We start from the raw sequence: 20,377 nt of genomic DNA on the forward strand, positions 1-20,377 counted from the left end.
ATATATAAACTGGGCTTACATAAACTTTCTCCCATTTTCTTGAGATTTTCCAAATCGTCAGACATTGAGTAAGAGAAGTCCATCAAGATATACAGATCCACAGGCGTATCCAGAGGCTCAAAGACGCGGTACTCAAAGGTGTGCTCCTCCCCCGCCCGCAGTCGCATCGACATGTGCTGAGGATAGACTTGTGTTGTACTGGTGGTGGTAATAATCTCTTCTTTCTGCAGACACACAGACGTTGTTACTCAATAAGTTTAGCATAAACAGAGCAAAGAAAACCGTAGTGACATGCTCTTCACCTTCCGGGTGTCTCTGTTCTCTCAACCACTAGTAGTTATCTCAGTTGTGACCTGTTTGGCATTATCCCTTGCAGTGCTCTCTGGTGAAAATTAGTGGTCACTTATGCCTAGTACACACCAATCAGTGTGTCACTTAAGGTGGCCATACACTGGTCGATTTGCCATCAGATCGACCAACAAATAGATCTTTCTCTGATGGAATTTGATCAGAGAGGGATCGTATGGCTGCCTTTACTGCAAACAGATTGTGAACCGATTTCAGCATGAAACCAATCACAGTCTGTGAAGCTGCCGCTGCAGCCGCCCCCCCCCCCCCCCCCTGCATACATCACCTGCTCAGGCCAGCGCAAGTCCCCCGGTCTCCGCTGTCTTCTTCTTCTCCTCCAGCTTCACTGTACTTCCTGCCGGGGGGAGTTTAAGCAATAGAGGGCGCTCTACTGTTTAATCTTCCTGCCGGGACAGGAAGAGGTGAAGCATGCCGCAGCCCAGCGTGGAGACGAGGCAGCAGTGACAGCGGGGATACGCGCCGGCAGAGCAGGTAATGTATTGCTGCTGTATTGAGTCGGTCGTCGGACATTCGAGCGCCGCTATTGACGCACTCCCGACCCGCCGGCGATCGAGCGAAATCTTCAGCACGGACGGATCGATAGGAATCGACAGGAACGATTGATTTCGGACGGAAATCGATCGTTCTGTCAGCGTTTGCGCAACGATTTCACAGCAGATTCGATCACAGTGATCGAATCTGCTGTATATCGGTGGGAAAATCGTTAGGTGTATGGGCCCCTGCTGGGAATACACCATACAATTTTCTGTTAGATTCTTCTGTTAGATTTGTCTGTTAGATTCTGTTTATCTCCTGCTGAGTAGAACAATGCCTAATTGCTCGGCAGATAGATGGTAAGATAGATACATTTCCAACATGTTGAACTTTATCTATCAGGCAGGTAAATCTAACAGAAAATTTTATGGTGTATTCCCTGCATAATGCTTGGTACACACCATACAATTATCTGTAAGATTTTCTGTTTGATTTACCTGCCAGATAGATCATTTCCAACATGTTGGAATTGATCTATCTAACCATCTATGGGCAGCACGGTGGCGTAGTGGTTAGCTCTCTCGCCTTGCAGCGCTGGGTCCCTGGTTCGAATCCCAGCCAGGGCACTATCTGCAAAGAGTTTGTATGTTCTCTCCGTGTCTGCGTGGGTTTCCTCCGGGCACTCTGGTTTCCTCCCACATTCTAAAAACATACAGATAAGTTAATTGGCTCCCTCTAAAATTGGCCCTAGACTACAGTACTTGCACTACATAATATAGACATATGGCAATGGTAGGGATTAGATTGTGAGCTCCTTTGAGGGACAGTTAGTGACAAGATATATATATATACACTGTACAGCGCTGCGTAATATGTCGGCGCTATATAAATACTAAATAATAATAATAATCTATCTGCTTAGCAATTAGGCATTGTTCTACTCAGCAGGAGATAACCAGAAGACAATGCAGCAGAGATAGTGACCAGTCTCTACCAGTACTTTACAGAAAATAATCTAACAGAAAAATCTAAGAGAAAATTGTATGGTGTATAGTAGGCATAACACCTCTAACCACTAGTGGGCTGGTCAACAACAGCATAACCCAAGACTAGCTCTACGGCTTTGCAAATCCTGCAAGAAATAGACGGGTGATATGCTGGGAATACACAGTTTGTTTCTGCGCTCGAGCGTTTTTGCCGCTCCATTCTGCAGGCGATTTTCTTATCTTCCGCTCGTTTTTCGTATCTTTTTCCATTCACTTCTATCAGAAATTGAGCAGCGAAAGAATTGAAAGGGAGATCGGACATTTCGGAAATTATCTCTCGAACCATCTAATCACCTCAAAAACGAAGCGTGTAATCCCAGCATAACAGCAAGTACCTCCAGATGCTTTACAAACTGTAATGCATTCAACATGTATTAAAACAGTAAGCACATTTCTCCAATTCAAAGTGTTTTAAGTGACCTAAAAAAACTGTAAATAAGTTTAAGTTGAAGACTCACCCGAAGAGTCCGGACTTCACTCCTCATGTAAACCATTCCAGCTGCACTGCATCCATTTTGGAGGAGATTGTCCCACAGGTCACAGCGAGCATTACGAAAACTCTGCAAGACATAACAATGTGATGGTCAGCGATGCCTCTGACTGCAGTGCTGGGTGTCTGCTGGATGAAATTCTGGTGTAGAACTCCGCGGAGGGGAACACCAGGAGTGCCAATATGGGGTAGTGTCTCTGAATGTAAAAATAACAACTTTTCAAACAATCACTACTTACAAGCAAGAGTTGCTATTAGGCAACCACTGTTTCGAGCATGTGGAGAATTCCGTCTCCACACAGATAAGGGGCCATATGCAATTCACTTTTTTTCCCTTGAGCTTTCTCAGAAGGCATTTTATTGACAAGTTTTACAATTATCACCTAGGAGAAAATCCAGGTGAAAGAGTGAATTGCATATGGGCCATGCTCCAAACAATAAAGGACCACTGGCTATATTATTACTTCAGGTAATTAGAGGTGGGAGAAGGTGCCCTAAAAAAAGCAAAGGACCGGATGTATATAGGATAAAATAATGGAACAGTCTTAACTCGGTGTGGAGGTTTAAGAATACATTTACTGGACACCAAAAAGCACAACGCATTTTGTGGGACACGCCTGCTTCCTCAGGGCAATGCAATAGTGTCTTCGAGGAAAGCAGTACGGATTCAGAGCACCTACGTTCCATTATTTTATCCTATAGACATCCTGTCTTCAGCTTTTGTCGTGTGCCTCCTCCAACCTCTGATTGTATTTGGTAATGATGCCTTTTGCATTCCTAACTAGTTTATTTCTGTAATTTTGCCATGCAATGGATAAATTATGTAATATCAATAAATCATCATAACAGGGCAGAGAAATAATACCACTTTCCACCTAAACAATCTCTTTTTACTGGATAGAAAAAAGTTGCCACTTCCTGTAGTGCAGAAGTGAAGTAACAAGATCTATTTAACCACTTTGTAACCTGAGAACTGGATATACTTTAAAAAGCACTGGCTGCACTATTTACTTTCCCTGCAGGACAACTACTGGATATATATCTCAATAATTAAGTACAGACAACGTCACTCTCTCTAGTTTGTGTTGTGGAGACAAAATACTGCTGAGTGAGACAAGCGATACGATTGATCACCTGGGCAGAAAGTGGTGACTGGACATATCTACAGATAAATAATCTGAGTGTGTGCAAAAGAAAAGCTTCAACATGCCATTCACTGAAAACTAAACTACCTTGATAGCTGCAAATAAACATATTTCATTATAATTCATTATCTGCCACATCTTAAAATCACAGCTAGGCGCACACTGAAATGTAAAGGTAAGATTTAGTAAAAGCAAATTACAAGATAGTTTGTCCAGCTTTGATATACTTGGCATCAATTTGCAAGTTAAAGTTTGGCTATCCTTTAAGGGAACGACACTCTCTGAAAGCTTTCAAACTTTTCCCTGCTGCCATTTAAAGTGGGTGAAGTCTGACAGCTGCCCTAACATATGCGCAGTAGTTGTTTCATGGATGAGTCTTAAGTTATGTAACCATGTCGCAATTTTACGGACGAATTTCCAGGCGACCTGCGATTTTTTGGTCATTTACATAATGCCGTGACATGGGTACAGGCGCGTGATTATGCGAACGTCGCTTCACCTCGGGTTCCCTTTAATGTTCTTTTAACACGTCCACTTGCCAGTTACTAGTAAAGGACAATAGGCTTTGTGGAATTTTATATTTGAAGTGTTAAAGCTACGTTTCGGCATTTTTTTTTTAATTGGGAATTTGCCGGACATTTCTAAAAATGACCATTGTCACCTCACCAGCCATGGTACAATATATTCTCTTGCATCTGACCTTGGTTAAATCTCTTGGCCAATTCCCACATTGGCCAGCCAATTTGGGAACTGGCAACACTTCTGGCTTTGTCCATAACATATACAAGAAATCTCTGTTTAGTGATGTATATTTGAGCAACTGATAGACTGTTATTTTCAGGTTAAGTCATTTATTCACAGGCCAGAGCCTGCCTTACCTCATCTGCACAGTAGGAGCAATCCTTGTCTACACGCATACACTCAGTACAGGTCTGTGCTTTGGAGGCCACACACCGATTAACTGTAAGTAAAAGAATGCTTCCATAAACTTGAGGTGCTATGTTAGTACAATTATACAAGGTACAAAAAATAAAAAGCTCCATTGTTGTAAAACAGCACGAGAAAAACATGTTTAAAGTCTATTATTCATTATCCTTAGTGTGGAAAGGTAGTAATGTACGTCAAAGACAGCTTCAGTCAATTAAGTCAAATAAATAAAATAAGACTGCGTTAAATTGCTCCGTAAAAGGCACTCACACTTCTGAACCACCTAGTGGCACTGTAACCTGAGGAAATGGGTGATAAAAGAAACACTGTGTTTGGTGTTTTCTCCGCTGCAACAAACTCAAGTAGCGAGTGGGGATTGCTTCGTTTATGATCTTGCTTGACCATTCCTTCCCCAATCTTGCCAAGGGGGGAGATCTGCCGCCGTCACAATCTTTTCAATACTGATTACTAAAGAAATCGCTAATGCATCATATTTCATTGTACTTTTCTCCACTTTTACTCTTAAGTTTTCTTCTTTTTTATATTTTCACTTTATCAATAAAGTTCTTTTTAAAGGAATTATCAGGCTAAAAATAAAAAAAATCAGCTTTACTCTCCTGGGTCTTTCTCCAGCCCCTTGCAGCCGACTGTCCCACGCTGACCTCTCGGCTCTCCGCCGCCATCCTAGGCTCCCCGCACGGTGCAGAGGATGAGGTCATCCTTACTGCGCCTGCGTGAAACGTCGCTGTCAATCATGGCCACGTTGTCCGCAGCGCACTGCGCCTCTGCACCGTGTGGGGAGCCCAGGACGGCAGCAGAGAGCGGAGCGGTCAGCATTGGACAGTCAGCTACAAGGGGCTGGAGAAAGACCCAGGTGAGTAAAGCTCATTTTTTGTTTTTAGCCTGATGATTCCTTTAAGACACCAGAAAGCAATTTAGACAGGACCTTTTCCACTATCTTTTTGGTACTTTTTTTTAATTGCAGAGAGCTGAACAGTTATTTAAAACAGAAGATGAAACATGGAAGAAAATGTAAGATAAAAAGTGAATTGAATAAAGGCCAAGGTCACTGGGCATCCTTTTGTGTTCCCAAATCCCAACCATGTTTTGCTGCTGCTAAAAGTAACTGCTTCTTCTAATATCTGGATAATGAGTGTAATTTGGCTTTTATCTGTACGTATAAATGTTTCTTAATTTTCATTCATTTGTACTGAAAAGGATGTTTGTAGTTTGTGTCTTCAGGGACACAAAAGGTTATCCAGCTGAGTCTAACTTTTATGGATTCAGTCTAATCAAAATGTTTAGGCTCTCTTATTGGTTACAATCAGCATGTTCAGCTAAAAGTCATGCTGATGAATGAAATGAGTACTTGCCCGTAGTACTGGTGGACATATCCACCCCGATATCGCTGACACCCTCCTCAGCCTGATCCAGCCTGGTCCCAATTTGTATTCCTGGGTGATGTACAACCTTCTATCACACTCAACAGTAGAGATGTCACGAACATAGAATTTTCCATTCACGAACATGAACTTCCGCAAATGATCGCGAAGATGCAAACTGCCATAGACTTTAGTGGGCAGGCAAATTTTAAATTCTTCAAAGACTGTTTCTGGCCACCAAAGTGATGGAAAAGTTGTTTCAAGGGGTCTAACACCTGGACTGTGGCATGCCGGAGGGGGGGGGATCCATGCCAAAAGTCCCTCCAAAAATTCCGGAGTTGACGCAAATTCTTAAAGGGCAGAAATCCCATTACATTCCTACAAATAATGCACTGGAATGGTACTGTGCATGCAACTTAATGTAGCAATAATAGTAGTAGTGGGCTGTGGAGGGTCACACACAGAGAAATGCAATAGCACTATCAGAATACAGTGACATAATAATGCACTGGAGCAGTACTGTGCCTGTAACTTAAAGAGAACCCGAGGTGTGTTTAAAGAATGTTATCTGCATACAGAGGCTGGATCTGCCTATACAGCCCAGCCTCTGTTGATATCCCAAACCCCACTAAGGTCCCCCTGCACTCTGCAATCCCTCATAAATCACAGCCGTGCTGTGAGGCTGTGTTTACATCTGTAGTGTCAGTCTCAGCTGCTCCCCCGCCTCCTGCATAGCTCTGGTCCCTGCCCCCGTCCCTTCCCTCCAATCAGCAGGGAGGGAAGGGATGCAGGCGGGGACTGGAGTTCTGCAGGAGGCGGGGAGAGCAGCAGACTGACACTATAGAGATAAACACAGCCAGCTCTGACAAGCTGTTTGTCAGCAGCGTGGCTGTGATTTATGAGGGATTGCAGAGTGCAGGGGGACCTTAGGGGGGTTTGGGATAGCAACAGAGGCTGGGCTGTATAGGCAGATCCAGCCTCTGTATGCAGATAATATTCTTCAAACCCACCTCGGGTTCTCTTTAATGTAGCAGCTCTGGGTGTTAATGGGCTGTGGAGTGACACACAAAAAACATAGGAGACAATGTGCTAGCTCTCAAAATGCCTGTTTTGTGGTGCTTTCACAGCAAGTGAGGAACAAGGACACAGGCCTAGCTAATGCTTTCCCTACCTATCTACAGCAAGTCTGACCCTGCTCTCACTAACAGCCAGAGAATTAATCCAACATGGCCGCCGCAACTTCTTCTTAATAGGGGGGTGGGGGGTCCAGGAGAGGGTGTTAGCTGATTGGCTGCCATGTGTCTGCTGACTGTGAGGTAAGGGGTCATAGTTTGGCTCCATGATGATGTATAGGGGGCGAGTTGAACGCGCCATTGGTTTGTAGTTCGCCGAGAATGCGAACAGTGAAAATTTGTCAGGAACTATCCACCAGAGAACTGTTCGGGCCTTCTCTAGTCCCCAGCCAGCATCATATTCTTTAGTCATAGCACGGCCTAATACGGCACTTTTCCCATGCTGTACACTATTTTGTTTTTACACGATTTTTATTGCACGATGTGATCACTTTTTTTTTTTTTTTTTTTAGGTATATTTTTTATTTGTTTAATATCCTGAATGTAGTTTCATTATTGCACATTTGACACTTTATTGTATGCATATAGCTGCAGGTGATTCATTTATTGGATGCCAGGTATACTGACTACAGATTTATTTATACCATATTGCAATATTATAATAGATGGATCAGTATCTGCGGTTTGTTTTTTAATGTTTTTATCCTGAAGCTTTTATATGGAAGGCAAATGTATACAATAAAATATTGTTGATATTTTTTGAAACAGTAAGTGGTGCTGTTTTATGGGCAATCCCCCCTTTTTTCTGCTACTTTCCAATACTTAACCCATAGCACACTCTATACTATACTATACTGGCCTGAGTGCAGTATCTTTCTTGATGAATGAATCATTGATAAATTTAGGTTTGCTTGGACACAGACACAGCTGTTTCATCAAATCATTTCTTCTCTCCTTATCTTCTTTGTCTTAAAGAGAGCCCGAGGTGGGCTCAAAAAATGAAAAAAAGAAAAGAAAAAAAGTAGGCCACCTGATCTGCAGGGCTGAGCGGATCAGATAGCCGCAAAAACTGCCGCTCCCGTGGGCTGCAATAGCCCACTTTCCCTTGCCTGACTTCTGGGTCAAGTAGTTGCACGGAAAGTCTGTGTTGTCTCTCATAGGGTGCAAGGAGGCGGGAGAGCGGAAGGAGGCGTGGCCAGGGAGAGAGAGCTGCCCTCCATGTTGCTGTGGTAACGGCTCGAGCATTGCACTACCTAATGCAGTTAGTTGGGGATGAGCTGGTGTGTGGACCAGCTAGTTTTTTCCTGTATAGTTTATAGGGCAGTGATGGCTAATCTTGGCACTCCAGCTGTGCCAAAACTACAAATCCCATCATGCCTCTGCCTCCCCGAGTTATGCTTAGAGCTGTCAGAGTATTGCAATGCCTCATGGGACCTGTAGTTCCACCACAGATGGAGTGCCAAGATTAGCCATCACTGTTATAGGGCATTCCTCAAGCCAAATATGTTTTGTTTTAATACTTTAATTCCCTATTAACTAAACAAGCCTCGCCCACAGTTTCCCCAGAGAGCCTTGGCAATGAAGCAAGGGCTTATGGGAGCTCAGTCTGGGCAGGAGGAGGAGGGGGTTACTAGCCAGAGATTTCAGAGGCAGAGGGGAGGAGGGAGGAGGAGAGGGGACTGAATTTACACACAGGCAAGCTGATAGCATCTCCAGCCCTCAGCCAGTGACAATGTGACAAACAGAACATGGCTGCCCTCATTGTATCACAGGAATTAATAATCATAAACTTTTGAAGCAATTTGCAGGTAGATATGCTGTGTAAACTATCTAAACTTTAGATAAGATATATAGACAAGTTACTTGTTATAGTTAGTTTTTCATCTCGGATCCGCTCTAATACTGGTAACATGGCTGTGTGTGATTTCTGCACAGGGCAATTCTACTGATTGTTAGTGAGTTGACTCCCATGTTTTTGGGACCAGCAAGGCTCATGTCCAGCTGACGGAGGTCCCAGGTACAGTCTTTTAGAGAAATGGTGTTACAGACCGCTGTAACAATCCCAAATCTACAATTTCTACACTCTTCAGAACTAAAATATATCATCTCAGTTTCAGGCTACATTCATCCAATTACAACAGTTTTGAACAAAAAAAAATCCTTTGGAATCAATTATTTCCTCTGGGCACTCCATTTCACTCCCACATCCCAAAAACATACAGATATGGCTTCCCCCTAAAAATCGGCCCTAGACTATGGTACATGCACTTCACGATACATACATAGACATTAGAGATGTAGCGAACGGTTCCAGGCGAACTTAGGGGGTTCGCGTTCGCCTGCACCAGGCGAACTTTTGCGGAAGTTCGATTCGCCCCATAATGCACATGGAGGGTCAACTTTGACCCTCTGCATCACAGTCAGCAGGCACATTGTAGCCATTCAGGCTACACTAAGCCCTGGAGCCCCACCCCCCTTTATATAAGGCAGGCTTGCTGGCCATTACACTCACTCGTGTGCCTGCTAGAGACAGACTAGGGACAGCTGCTGCAGACTTGTTCTCCTAGGGAAAGATTAGTTAGGCTCTTGGCTTGCTCCTGGATGATTGTTATTGCTAAAATAGCACCCCTCAGCTCTCTTTTGAGAGATAATGTTTTCCTGATGTGTTTTTTTGTGTGTGTTGCTCACTGACACTGACATTATACAGCCCTATCTGTTGCAGCTGGACCTTGGTAATTGTTATTACTGTGCCAGCCAGGCCCTGCCTAACTATCTATACTGGGACACCTACCTATGCCTACCTAACTACTGGGGCACCTACTTACCTATACGGGGACACCTACCTACCTACCTATACTAGGGGACCTACCTATACTGGGTCTCCTACCTATGCCTAGCTAACTACTGAGGCACCTACCTATGCCTACCTACCTATACTGGAACTCCTACCTATGCCTAGCTAACTACTGAGGCACCTACCTATGCCTACCTACCTATACTGGGACTCCTACCTATGCCTACCTACCTATACTGGGTCTCCTACCTATGCCTAGCTAACTACTGGGACTCCTACCTATGCCTACCTACCTATACTGGGTCTCCTACCTATGCCTAGCTAACTACTGAGGCACCTACCTATGCCTACCTACCTATACTGGGACTCCTACCTATGCCTACCTACCTATACTGGGTCTCCTACCTATGCCTAGCTAACTACTGGGACTCCTACCTATGCCTACCTACCTATACTGGGTCTCCTACCTATGCCTAGCTAACTACTGAGGCACCTACCTATGCCTACCTACCTATACTGGGACTCCTACCTATGCCTACCTACCTATACTGGGACTCCTACCTATGCCTACCTACCTATACTGGGTCTCCTACCTATGCCTAGCTAACTACTGGGACACCTACCTATGCCTACCTACCTATACTGGGACTCCTACCTATGCCTACCTACATACAAGAAGATAATTAGGTCGTTGCTTCATTGTGGACAGACCAAATTTGATCAGCTGGACAGTCACTGTTGTTTTCTCATTGAGCTACCACAGCCCGGCGACCATATGGGCTGGAAAACTGCCCCGGCCTGCACTCTGGCCACGGTGCGCACCAGTCCAGCATGGCCGTCACTACGCAAACAGCTGTTTGCGGTGCGTTACACAGTGAGTTTGGTGTGTCAGTGTGAAGCAGAACTCTAATTACACTCCCTGATTGATGTATACACATGCAAGATGTTTGAAAGCACGTTAGGCCTGCAATTTAGCATTCAATGTGATTTCTGCCCTTAAAACGCTGCTTTGCGTCAAATCCAGATTTTTCCCCGGGACTTTTGGCGTGTATCCCACTCCGCCATGCCCCCCTCCAGTTGTTAGACCCCTTGAAACATCTTTTCCATCACTTTTGTGGCCAGCATAATTTTTTCTATTTTTCAAAGTTCGTCTCCCCATTAAAGCCTATTGCGGATTGCGAACTTTTACGCGAACCGAACCTTCCGCGGAAGTTCGCGAACGGGGTTCGCGAACCAAAAATCGGAGGTTTGCGACATCTCTAATAGACATAGGACTGAGGTAGGGACTAGATTGTGAGCCACTCTGAGGGACAGTTAGTGACAAGACAATATACTCTATACCGTGCTGTGTAATATGTCGGCGCTATATAAATACTAAAATATATATTCCCCTCTTCCATAACAACATTACTCGGCTTGACACACCCCAATAACAGACATAGTCATCTCCTTCCCCAGGTAACAAGAATAGTCATTTCCTTCTCTACAAAACAAACAGTCATTTCCTCTTCTCACAAAAAGTATAGTGCCAAGTAACTACGGTATCGTTTTATTCAGCATTTACTAGTGCACAGAGCACCGAACAATACAAATAAACAATCAAAAAGCAAAACAGTGTATGGCCCGGTGCACACCAAAAACCGCTAGCGGATCCGCAAACGCTAGCGGTTTTTGAAGAGGTTTTTCAGAGCGATTCTAGGAAGGTTTAGAGAGAATTTCTACACATGCCTAGCGTTTTTTTGAGCGTTTTTGTGTAGCTTTTTTTATATTTTGTTACAGTACAGCTGTAACTAAACAGTTTCTGTAACAAAACCGCTTGCCATGACCTGAACATTCCATCTCATTATTATCAATAACATAATAAGAGAGGAGAAGATTTATAAGATTCCATCAAGCCAATAAGCATTCCACAATCTATATTCCATGCAGTCCATGTCCAACTTTCTAATGTTGGGGATACACAGTACGTTTCTGTACCGTGTATCGACCAGCTGATCCGGCCAGATGATAATATTCAGCTGGTCCAATCATGCTGCTCGACCCTCGCCCGCTCGATCCCCGCCGGCGGACAATGGCAGGGAAATCGAGCGGTGATAAGGAAGCGCCGGCGGGGACGAGCTGCAATCGATCTGCGCGCACAAGCGGGGACGCAGCGGGGGTCGATCCGGCGGCTAATCGAGCCGACCCGTGTATCCCCAGCATAATGAAGAGTCAGATATAAGGACAGTGTTTGCAGAAACAAAAACAATCCTTTTCTTATGCTAGGTACATCATACGTTTTTCTGGCAGATTTACCTGCCAGATCAATTATTTCCAACATGTCTGATCTGAATTTCGATCGATTTTTTTTGATTTTCTGATAGTTTTTATCAATCTTTTTTACTTGATTTTCATAGAACTGAACGAAAATCAATCGAAAAAAACTATAAAAAAAACAATTGGAAAAATGATTGAAATTGATCGGACATGTTGGAAATAACCGATCTGGCAGGTAAATCTTCCAGAAAATTGTATGGTGTGTACCTAGCATTATGCTGAAAGTAATCTAATTACTGCGTATGCTGTTAACTTGCACGTCTGTATGAACCTTTAAGGCTGCTTTCACAGTGGGACGTTACAGGCGCACGTTAGTGCAGCCTGTAACGCAGCCCACCGCACAGTAATGAAAAATCAATGGGGCTGTTCACAGTGCTCACATTGCGTTACATTGTAACGCAGGACGTCCGTTGAGAGTGCTGCATGCTGTGCGTTATGCTGTGCGCACATGCTCAGTAGTGTTGGAGGAGGAGGTCTTCCCTCCTCGGCCAGGCACATGGCTAATTAATATTCACTGCACGGTGTGACGTGCAGTGTTTACTTCCTGGAGCGGCCGCTCTGTGCGGCGATTGGCCGGCGGGACCACGTGATGCCGCATGCGCACAAGAGTGCGCATCACGGCATCACTGACGCCAGAGTGAGCTGCACAACGCGGCTCACTCTGACGTCCAGATCCAGCACCACCAGGCGTTGAGTTAGGTTGACGTTATGCGACCTTAACGCCCCCTCTAACGCAACGTCCTGGTGTGAAATTAGCCTAAAGCCAGATACTTAATCCTCCCTAGCGGTATTGACAGATTATCCATCCATACAAAACATGTTGTGAACAGTATAAACATGCATACACATCAATACTCTCCTGCACTGTACACTAGACCTTTGCTTGACACATTTCGGCAAGTTACAGGGAAAAATAAGTTATAAAAATTAATTTTATCACTTTTTGCACAGAAATCCTGGGGAAACTGAATGCCAGGGAGGTTAAATAAGGAGAGGAAAAGCTCTGGGTTCTATGGAGCCTTCTCTCTACTCTCTGGGTGCCCGTTCTAGCGTAGCTCCAATTTGGCCAAATACTACTCTCTCCACCGCCGGGAGGAGGCTTTGGAAATCTTTGGGAGCATGAGTACTCTCAAAGACGGGCCACTTCGTACTGTGCCCTCTCTCACACACTCACGCGTGCGCAGTATGGAGCCGCCTGTCTTTGGGAGGAATTCCGACGCCTCCCCTTGGCGGGGGATTCAAACGGGGGATCCAGCGCTGCACCGAGGGCACCGGGAGAGGAGAGGGAAGACTTATTAGGACACGAGCCTTCCCTCTCCTTAGGTGAGTATCTGTTTTTTTTTTTTTAACCCCATTCCCAATGACTTTAATGCATGACCAACCGTCATAAGGCTCGCACACACAGGTGCAAGGTTTCCGCGCAACCAACACGACAACACGACCTACCTTTCAACCAAGTGCTTACACGACTTGTATTTTCCGTGCACCAACCAACTCATTTGCATACTGTACATGCAAGAGGAACAAGAGAGTGCACGATATGAACAAGTATAAGTCGTGCAAACCCCTTGTGCACACGTGGCCAACTGCACAATATCAACCAAACAGCTGTGTGAGTCAAACTGCCTGTTATCAGTCTCTCGTCTAGTCGTTTATTACACGTTCGCGCGCTCAACTATCGTCCAACAGACCAAGTTTGGACGATAGTTGGGTGGAAAAGTTGCACGTGTGTACGAGCCTTTGAAGAGTTTTAATTTGAAACAGTTCATACTGCTTTTATAGTTGAAAATGGATTCTCTACTCTAATTACCATCCTCTACTGAAGAACTCATGACAGCTATAAGCATTGATTATGGGAGTCAATGGCGTAGCTAAGGAGCTGTGGGCCCTGATGCAAGTTTTACAATGCCCCCCCCCCCCCCCCCCCCCCAAGCTCTCAATACATAACAATTGATATGGCGCAATAAAACCTGCAAATGGCAACTACAGTGTCAGAGGTACAAGAAGGGGATGGGGAGCAGCTTGTTACTGATTACCCCCAAGCACTCTATACATAGCAATCCCTGCCAATGGCAACTACAGTGTCAGAGGTGCAAGAAGGGGATGGGGAGCAGCTTGTTACTGATTACCCCCAAGCACTCTATACATAGCAACCCCTGCCAATGGCAACTACAGTGTCAGAGGTGCAAGAAGGGGATGGGGAGCAGCTTGTTACTGATTACCCCCAAGCACTCTATACATAGCAATCCCTGCCAATGGCAACTACAGTGTCAGAGGTGCAAGAAGAGGATGGGGAGCAGCTTGTTAATGATTACCACTATTCAAAGTATCTATAGAAGTGATTATTATGAGTACAGGACCAATAGAGAGCTAATACTGAAGTTGAGGGAGGGCCCCTCTGGCCCAAGGGCCCCGATGCAGTCGCAACCTCTGCACCCCCTATTGCTATGCCCCTGATGGGAGTGATATCTTGTATATAGCCTGTAAACCATAAAATAAATACTGGTGTTGATGAAACACTCTCAGTCTTCAGACTTGCTTTGCACTGTGCCTGTCCCATAAGGCAAGAAGCACACATTACCTATCCCCTGTGTTACAAGGTCTACATATCTGTATAGACAGACGCTCCCCTGTATACAGTGTACAGGGGTCTGCCCAGTGTATATGGGACACTACCTACTGCAAACTACAGTGTCTACATAAACACACACAGACATTACATGCAGCACTTACTTTTGTTGCAGTTGGTGACAGATATACTTAGAAGCAGCAGCAGCAGCAGCAGGCACCCCAGGAGGTGAGGGGGGTACATCTCCCCACCTGTCAGACAAACACATTTTGGTATTAGTATACATTTATAAACATTCAGATACAATGGCCAATGCCTTTTTTGTAAAAATAATCAATAGCCAAATTTTCTGTTATGCTGGGAATACACGGTTCGTTTTATAGCTGATTAAATGGTTCGATAGATAATTTCCGACGTTTCCGATCTCCCTTTCCATTCTTTCACCTCTCAATTTCTGATAGAAGTGAACGGAAAAAGATAAGAAAAATGAGCGGAAGATATGAGAATCAACTACAGAATCAGGCGGCAAAAACGATCGAGAGGATAAACGTGCGGCAGAAACGCATTCGATTTTCTGTTAGATTTACCTGCCAGATAGATGATTTCCAACATGTTGGAAATTATCTATCTAACCATCTATCTGCACAGCAATTAGGCATTGTTCTACTCAGCAGGAGAAGACAATGCACCAGAGATAGTGACCGGTCTCTACCAGTACTTTACAGGAAATAATCTAACAGGGCATGTAACAGAAAATTGTATGGTGTGTACTAGGCATTACACTAGCAAGAGCTTTTTAAATCACTACCGCTTAGAAAAGCACTGCTAGTGGGTCCCTGGCTTAATAGTCTACATTAAAGCGGAATATAACCCTGCATTTCAACTTTGCTCTAAAACATTATTTACAGTATATTATATGCAACCAGCATTTTTTTTACTAGACCAGCATTGGAAGGGTTACACAGGACTTTAAAGTTCCTGGAGAGAAATGCAGATGCATCCGAAGCTGACATAGATACATTTTGTTTACATAAATGTATCTAAGTGTGTAATGTGACTCACTCTCTCTGACTGAGAAGGAGCTGGAGGACAGCCAAAGAGTGTGTAACATTTAGTTAAATGTATCTATCTGAACTTCTGCATATCTCTCCATGGAACTTTAAACCTCTGTGTTTAACCCTTCCAATGCTGGTCTAGTAAAAAAAAAAAAAATGCTGGTTGCATATAATATACTGTAAATAATGTTTTAGAGCGAAGTTGAAATGCAGGGTTATATTCTTAAGGCTGTCCATATTTTAGCACAGGAGGCTACATTGTGGGATAGCATGAATTTATGAGGGCTGTTTCCATCTGTTTCTGCAGACCTGCCCCTGAAGCAGTGTGTTACTATAACGCTAATGTTACAATGCGGCGATAACATCGCACTGGGAATGTTCCATAGGCTTATCATTGCAGTGGGCTAAGCTTATTCCCACTGTGAATAAATCCTCAAGGACACATTTTTCATGATTTCTTCCAATATATTGAATACTATCTCATCAGTTCCTGGCATGCATTGATATGGCCCTATGGGATGTATCCATGATGGGAGATTAGCTACTCAATGCTCTTAGCTGGATCTGGCTGAAGTTCTCTTGGTACTAGTATGCAATGGGGGTTTTGTGCAGTTTTTACATTTATTATCAGGGCTGTCGAGTCGGTACAAAAATCATCGGACTCCGACTCCTCAGTTTATGAAACCTCCGACTCCGGCTCCAGACATCCAAAATTGCTCCAACTCCTATACTCCACAGTCCTGATTATTATGATTATCGTAAGAAAACAGAGGCGCCAGCAGGATAAAAAGGTCTAAAAACTCTAAAAATGCTTGGGAGGCAGCGGTGGACTTACGTCCAAGAAGCAGAGACACGAGAACTGTCAATTCAGACAAACAAATGTATTGTATACTCCCCAAAAAGATGCAATGCGTTTCGCAGGCGTAGCCAGCTTCATTGGGTAATAAAACAGGGGTATAGATCTATCTGATGGACGAATCTGCTGCAAATCTATAAGTGTATGGCCACCTTAGGAATTTCATTGTAATGAAAAATGTTTCCCATAAAGGTTATCATGCTGTGGCTAATCTTTTACGACAAAGACAAAGTTCTGAGTTTAGTTTCACTTTATAGGGAACCTGAATGAAGTAAAATGATTTAAAATAAACACATGATATAACTGCAGATGAATATTACATTCTTATCTCGCCCTCAGTTCCTCTTAGAAGCTCCCAATTTTCTTTCAATAAGATTCCTTCCAGTTCTGACTACATCTATTTTAGTAAATATTTTATTATGTCTTTCCATAGGACAACACTTAAAGGGACACTGAGGTGTGAATAAAAACGAAATTTGGACTTTCCTGTGGCTTCCTCCAGCCCCTGCACCCCCCCCCCCCCCCCACCCCCGGCACCCGCGAGGTCCTCTGGCATCCTCTTCTCCCCTCTCCTAGTCCCGCTGGCGGCTCCAGTAATCGGCAACGTCGGGTGAAGCCTCGTGTACATCGCTTCATCACGCCGGTCGGCGTAAGCCTTCTGCGCATGCGCGTTCAGTCTTTAGAGACCCGTGCATGCGCAGGAGGCTTACGACGACCACGGCAGGTGCACACATCCAATTACCGGAGCCGCCAGCGGGACAAGGAGAGGGGAGCTACGGGGGCTGGAGGAGGTCCCAGGTAAGTCCAAATTTTTATTTCATTCACAGCTCAGGGTCCCTATAAGACATGATAACTTGATATAATGTAAAGTAGTCAGTGCACAGCTTGTATAACTGCTTATATAATCTGCAGTCTGATCCAAATAACTCTACACACAGCTATTCATTTCTAAACCTCTTATAAAAAAAGATATGGATAACATCTTAAAGAGAAACTCCGACCACAAATTAAACTTTATCCCAATCAGTAGCTGATACCCCCTTTTACATGAGAAATCTATTCCTTTTCTCAAACAGACCATCAGGGGGCGCTGTATAGCTGATATTGTGGTGAAACCCCTCCCAGAAGAAACTGAGGACCGTGTTACTCCTGGCAGTTTCCTGTCTGTGAACCTTGTTGCATTGTGGGAAATAGCTGTTTACAGCTGTGTCCAACGGCCAAAATAGCAAGCAGCAGCTACATCACCTGCCAGCAGTAAAAATGTCACCATGTGATAAATGTCAGAATGTGAATCAGGGATTTAACATATTTTACAATGGGAAAGCACTGACTAAATCATTTATACATAATTATTGTAAAAATGAAGCACTTTTACATTACATTATTTTCACTGGAGTTCTTCTTTAATAGTCTTATTTGGGCTAAATATTTAGCTGTAGAGCGCCCCAAACATTTTCTGGGTTAGTTGTGCAAAGTTCTTTGTCTGGAGCTTTATATTTTCCGATCACTGCTGCTAGCCAACAAACTCTATTTTTTTCATCTTATTGAAATGTGTTATTCGACTCATACTAAAGCTGTAGTGAATAAATATTATGTTTGCAGTTAATCATCAAGGCTCACAAGGGCACCAGCAGGGGGAAATCTGGTGTGGTTGTTGTTGGAGCAGAGGAACCACCCATGTTGTGAATTATTATTTTATACAATACTACAAGCTGAAATATTCAGTGTCAGAGGTCACAGGGAGGGAAAATATTAGTCTAGCAATGTCACTCCCACTCACCCATTCACAAGTGTTCTCTCTCTGTAGAAAGCTGTCCACACAAAGATAATAATAGGGACATCTTGTTTATGGGGAGTCAACCAAAGTTTGCAGACTTAAAGCGGATCTGAGATGAAAAACTAACTATAACAAGTAACTTGCCTATATATGTCTTATCTAAAGTTTAGTTTACACAGCAAATCTAGCTGCAAACAGCTTCAAAAGTTTATGATTATGTATTCCTGTGATACAATGAGGGCAGCCATGTTCTGTTTGTCACATTGTCACAGGCTGAGGGCTGGAGATGCTATCAGCTTGCCTGTGTGTAAATTCACTCCCCTCTCCTCCTCCCCTCTGCCTCTGAAATCTCTGGCTAGTAGCCTCCTCCTGCCCAGACTGAGCTCCCATAAGCCCTTCCTAGTGTATAAGAGTATTAAAATAAAACAAAAAAAAAGTATTTGGCTTGAGTAATGCCCATACCTCCCAACATTTTGAGATGAGAAAGAGGGACACTTAGGCCACACCCCTGCCACACCTGTGATCACGCCCCCATCACACCCCTAGCCACGCATACCATAAAGATTTCATAAGAAAAATAGGTTGTTTTATAAGTCAAACCACACTGCTCCTTTCTGTCCTGGTTCATTTTCTTTCATATTACCATTTTAAAATTAATATATCAATTTAAAGGATGGGAATAAAGTGTAGAGTCAAACTCATTTTTTAGTAGAGCATATATATATTTACATAGAAAGAGGGATAAAGTCCTGAAAGAGGGACAAATGAGGAGGAAAGAGGGACAGAGGGACAGGGCTGCCAAAGAGGGACTCTCCCTCCAAAACTGGGACAGTTGGGAGCTATGGTAATGCTCTATAAACTATATGAAAGGAACACAATTATGCAATGAGTAAAAGTTTATCTCGGATCCACTGTAATAAGGGATGTCTAAGCAAAATTCATGAAATCCATTTTGCAGAGGAAACAACAATTTTTGCCAAAGTGACATTTTTCTTGCTTTAGTTTCACTTTACCTTTTTTTTAATTTTTATTTTGCCAAACTGCACTCTGTACTGTACAAATAGCCTTCTCATTAACCACTTCACCACTAAGGGGTTCTTACAGTTCCCATTCACCGATATATGGGCCTGATTCACTCAATTTGTGATAACTCATATCATAGTATCACGCAGGTGCGGGATGAGATAACGTACAGATAATTACACAATAAAGTACAAAGCGTAGTCTTACACCGGTCAGGACTTGTGCACAAGTATCGATATCGAGGTACAAAGTCGTTAAGCTAAATCGTAGTCACATTGGAGCAGGGTCATACACGTGTATCAGATGTCAGTCGTATTGCAAGGATCAACCAGTAACATAGTCAGGGACAGGCCGAGTCGGTAACGTAAATCAGATGGCCGCGGTACAGAAGGATCAGACTAGAGCGCGGTCAGAAGGCAAGCAAAAGGTCGGAACACACATAATATACAATAGATGTTACTTCAATAATATTACTAGAATATTACGAATGAATTACAATAATAATAATAATAATACGAAAATAACAAACGACTGACTAACTGGAGTACATATATAATGTGCGTCTACACAATGTAGAAATGTAGCTCAAAGTAGCTAGCTAAACCTAGAACCAGCGAACTGATTAGTATCAAGGCCAGTGAGCAACTGAAGCTCCTGCCCTTATATACCCAAATAGCAATTCCCCCAGACACTCCCTCATGTGATGTCAGCTGCTGACATCACCTAGATCCGCCTCCTCGGCCTGTAAAGGCCGCTCTGACTCGCGCGCATGCCTGTGGCTGATCTGAGCATGCGCTTCTTGACTCACTGCTGGAGGGACCTCACGCCATCAATGAGATGCTGTGGTCATTGACAAAATAGAACGTAAAGTGTACATACATAACTTCCTCTGCGTACCGCTCAGTACACAAGAAGAATAAAAGTGGGGGAATCTAGTGGCAGAATAGTAATATTACACCTACATACATTAATTTAATTAAAAAAATACATACATTTCCCATTGAAATTAACCCATTATCTCCTCAACTCTCTCATAGTCACCCTAAAAAAAAAGTGCGTATAATAAAAAAAATGACATAAG

The 20,377-nt window shown here is 43.6% G+C and overlaps 1 protein-coding gene across 3 annotated transcripts in view; it reads right to left on the reverse strand.

The window, feature by feature from the left end:
• ITGB4 (integrin subunit beta 4) overlaps positions 1–20,377 on the reverse strand; it is a 147,141-nt gene that overhangs the window by 101,634 nt on the left and 25,130 nt on the right. For all 3 annotated transcript variants that reach the window (XM_068263278.1, XM_068263276.1, XM_068263277.1), the window contains exons 2-5: positions 14,750–14,836; positions 4,403–4,485; positions 2,348–2,449; positions 20–224 (exon numbers count right to left, since the gene is read on the reverse strand). In XM_068263278.1, coding sequence (XP_068119379.1) covers positions 20–224; positions 2,348–2,449; positions 4,403–4,485; positions 14,750–14,828 — 469 coding nt within the window. In that variant the 5' untranslated portion in view covers positions 14,829–14,836. The remainder of the gene's footprint in view (positions 1–19; positions 225–2,347; positions 2,450–4,402; positions 4,486–14,749; positions 14,837–20,377) is intronic.

This window comes from Hyperolius riggenbachi, chromosome 12, assembly GCF_040937935.1.
Source record: "Hyperolius riggenbachi isolate aHypRig1 chromosome 12, aHypRig1.pri, whole genome shotgun sequence".
Lineage (NCBI taxonomy): Eukaryota > Metazoa > Chordata > Amphibia > Anura > Hyperoliidae > Hyperolius > Hyperolius riggenbachi.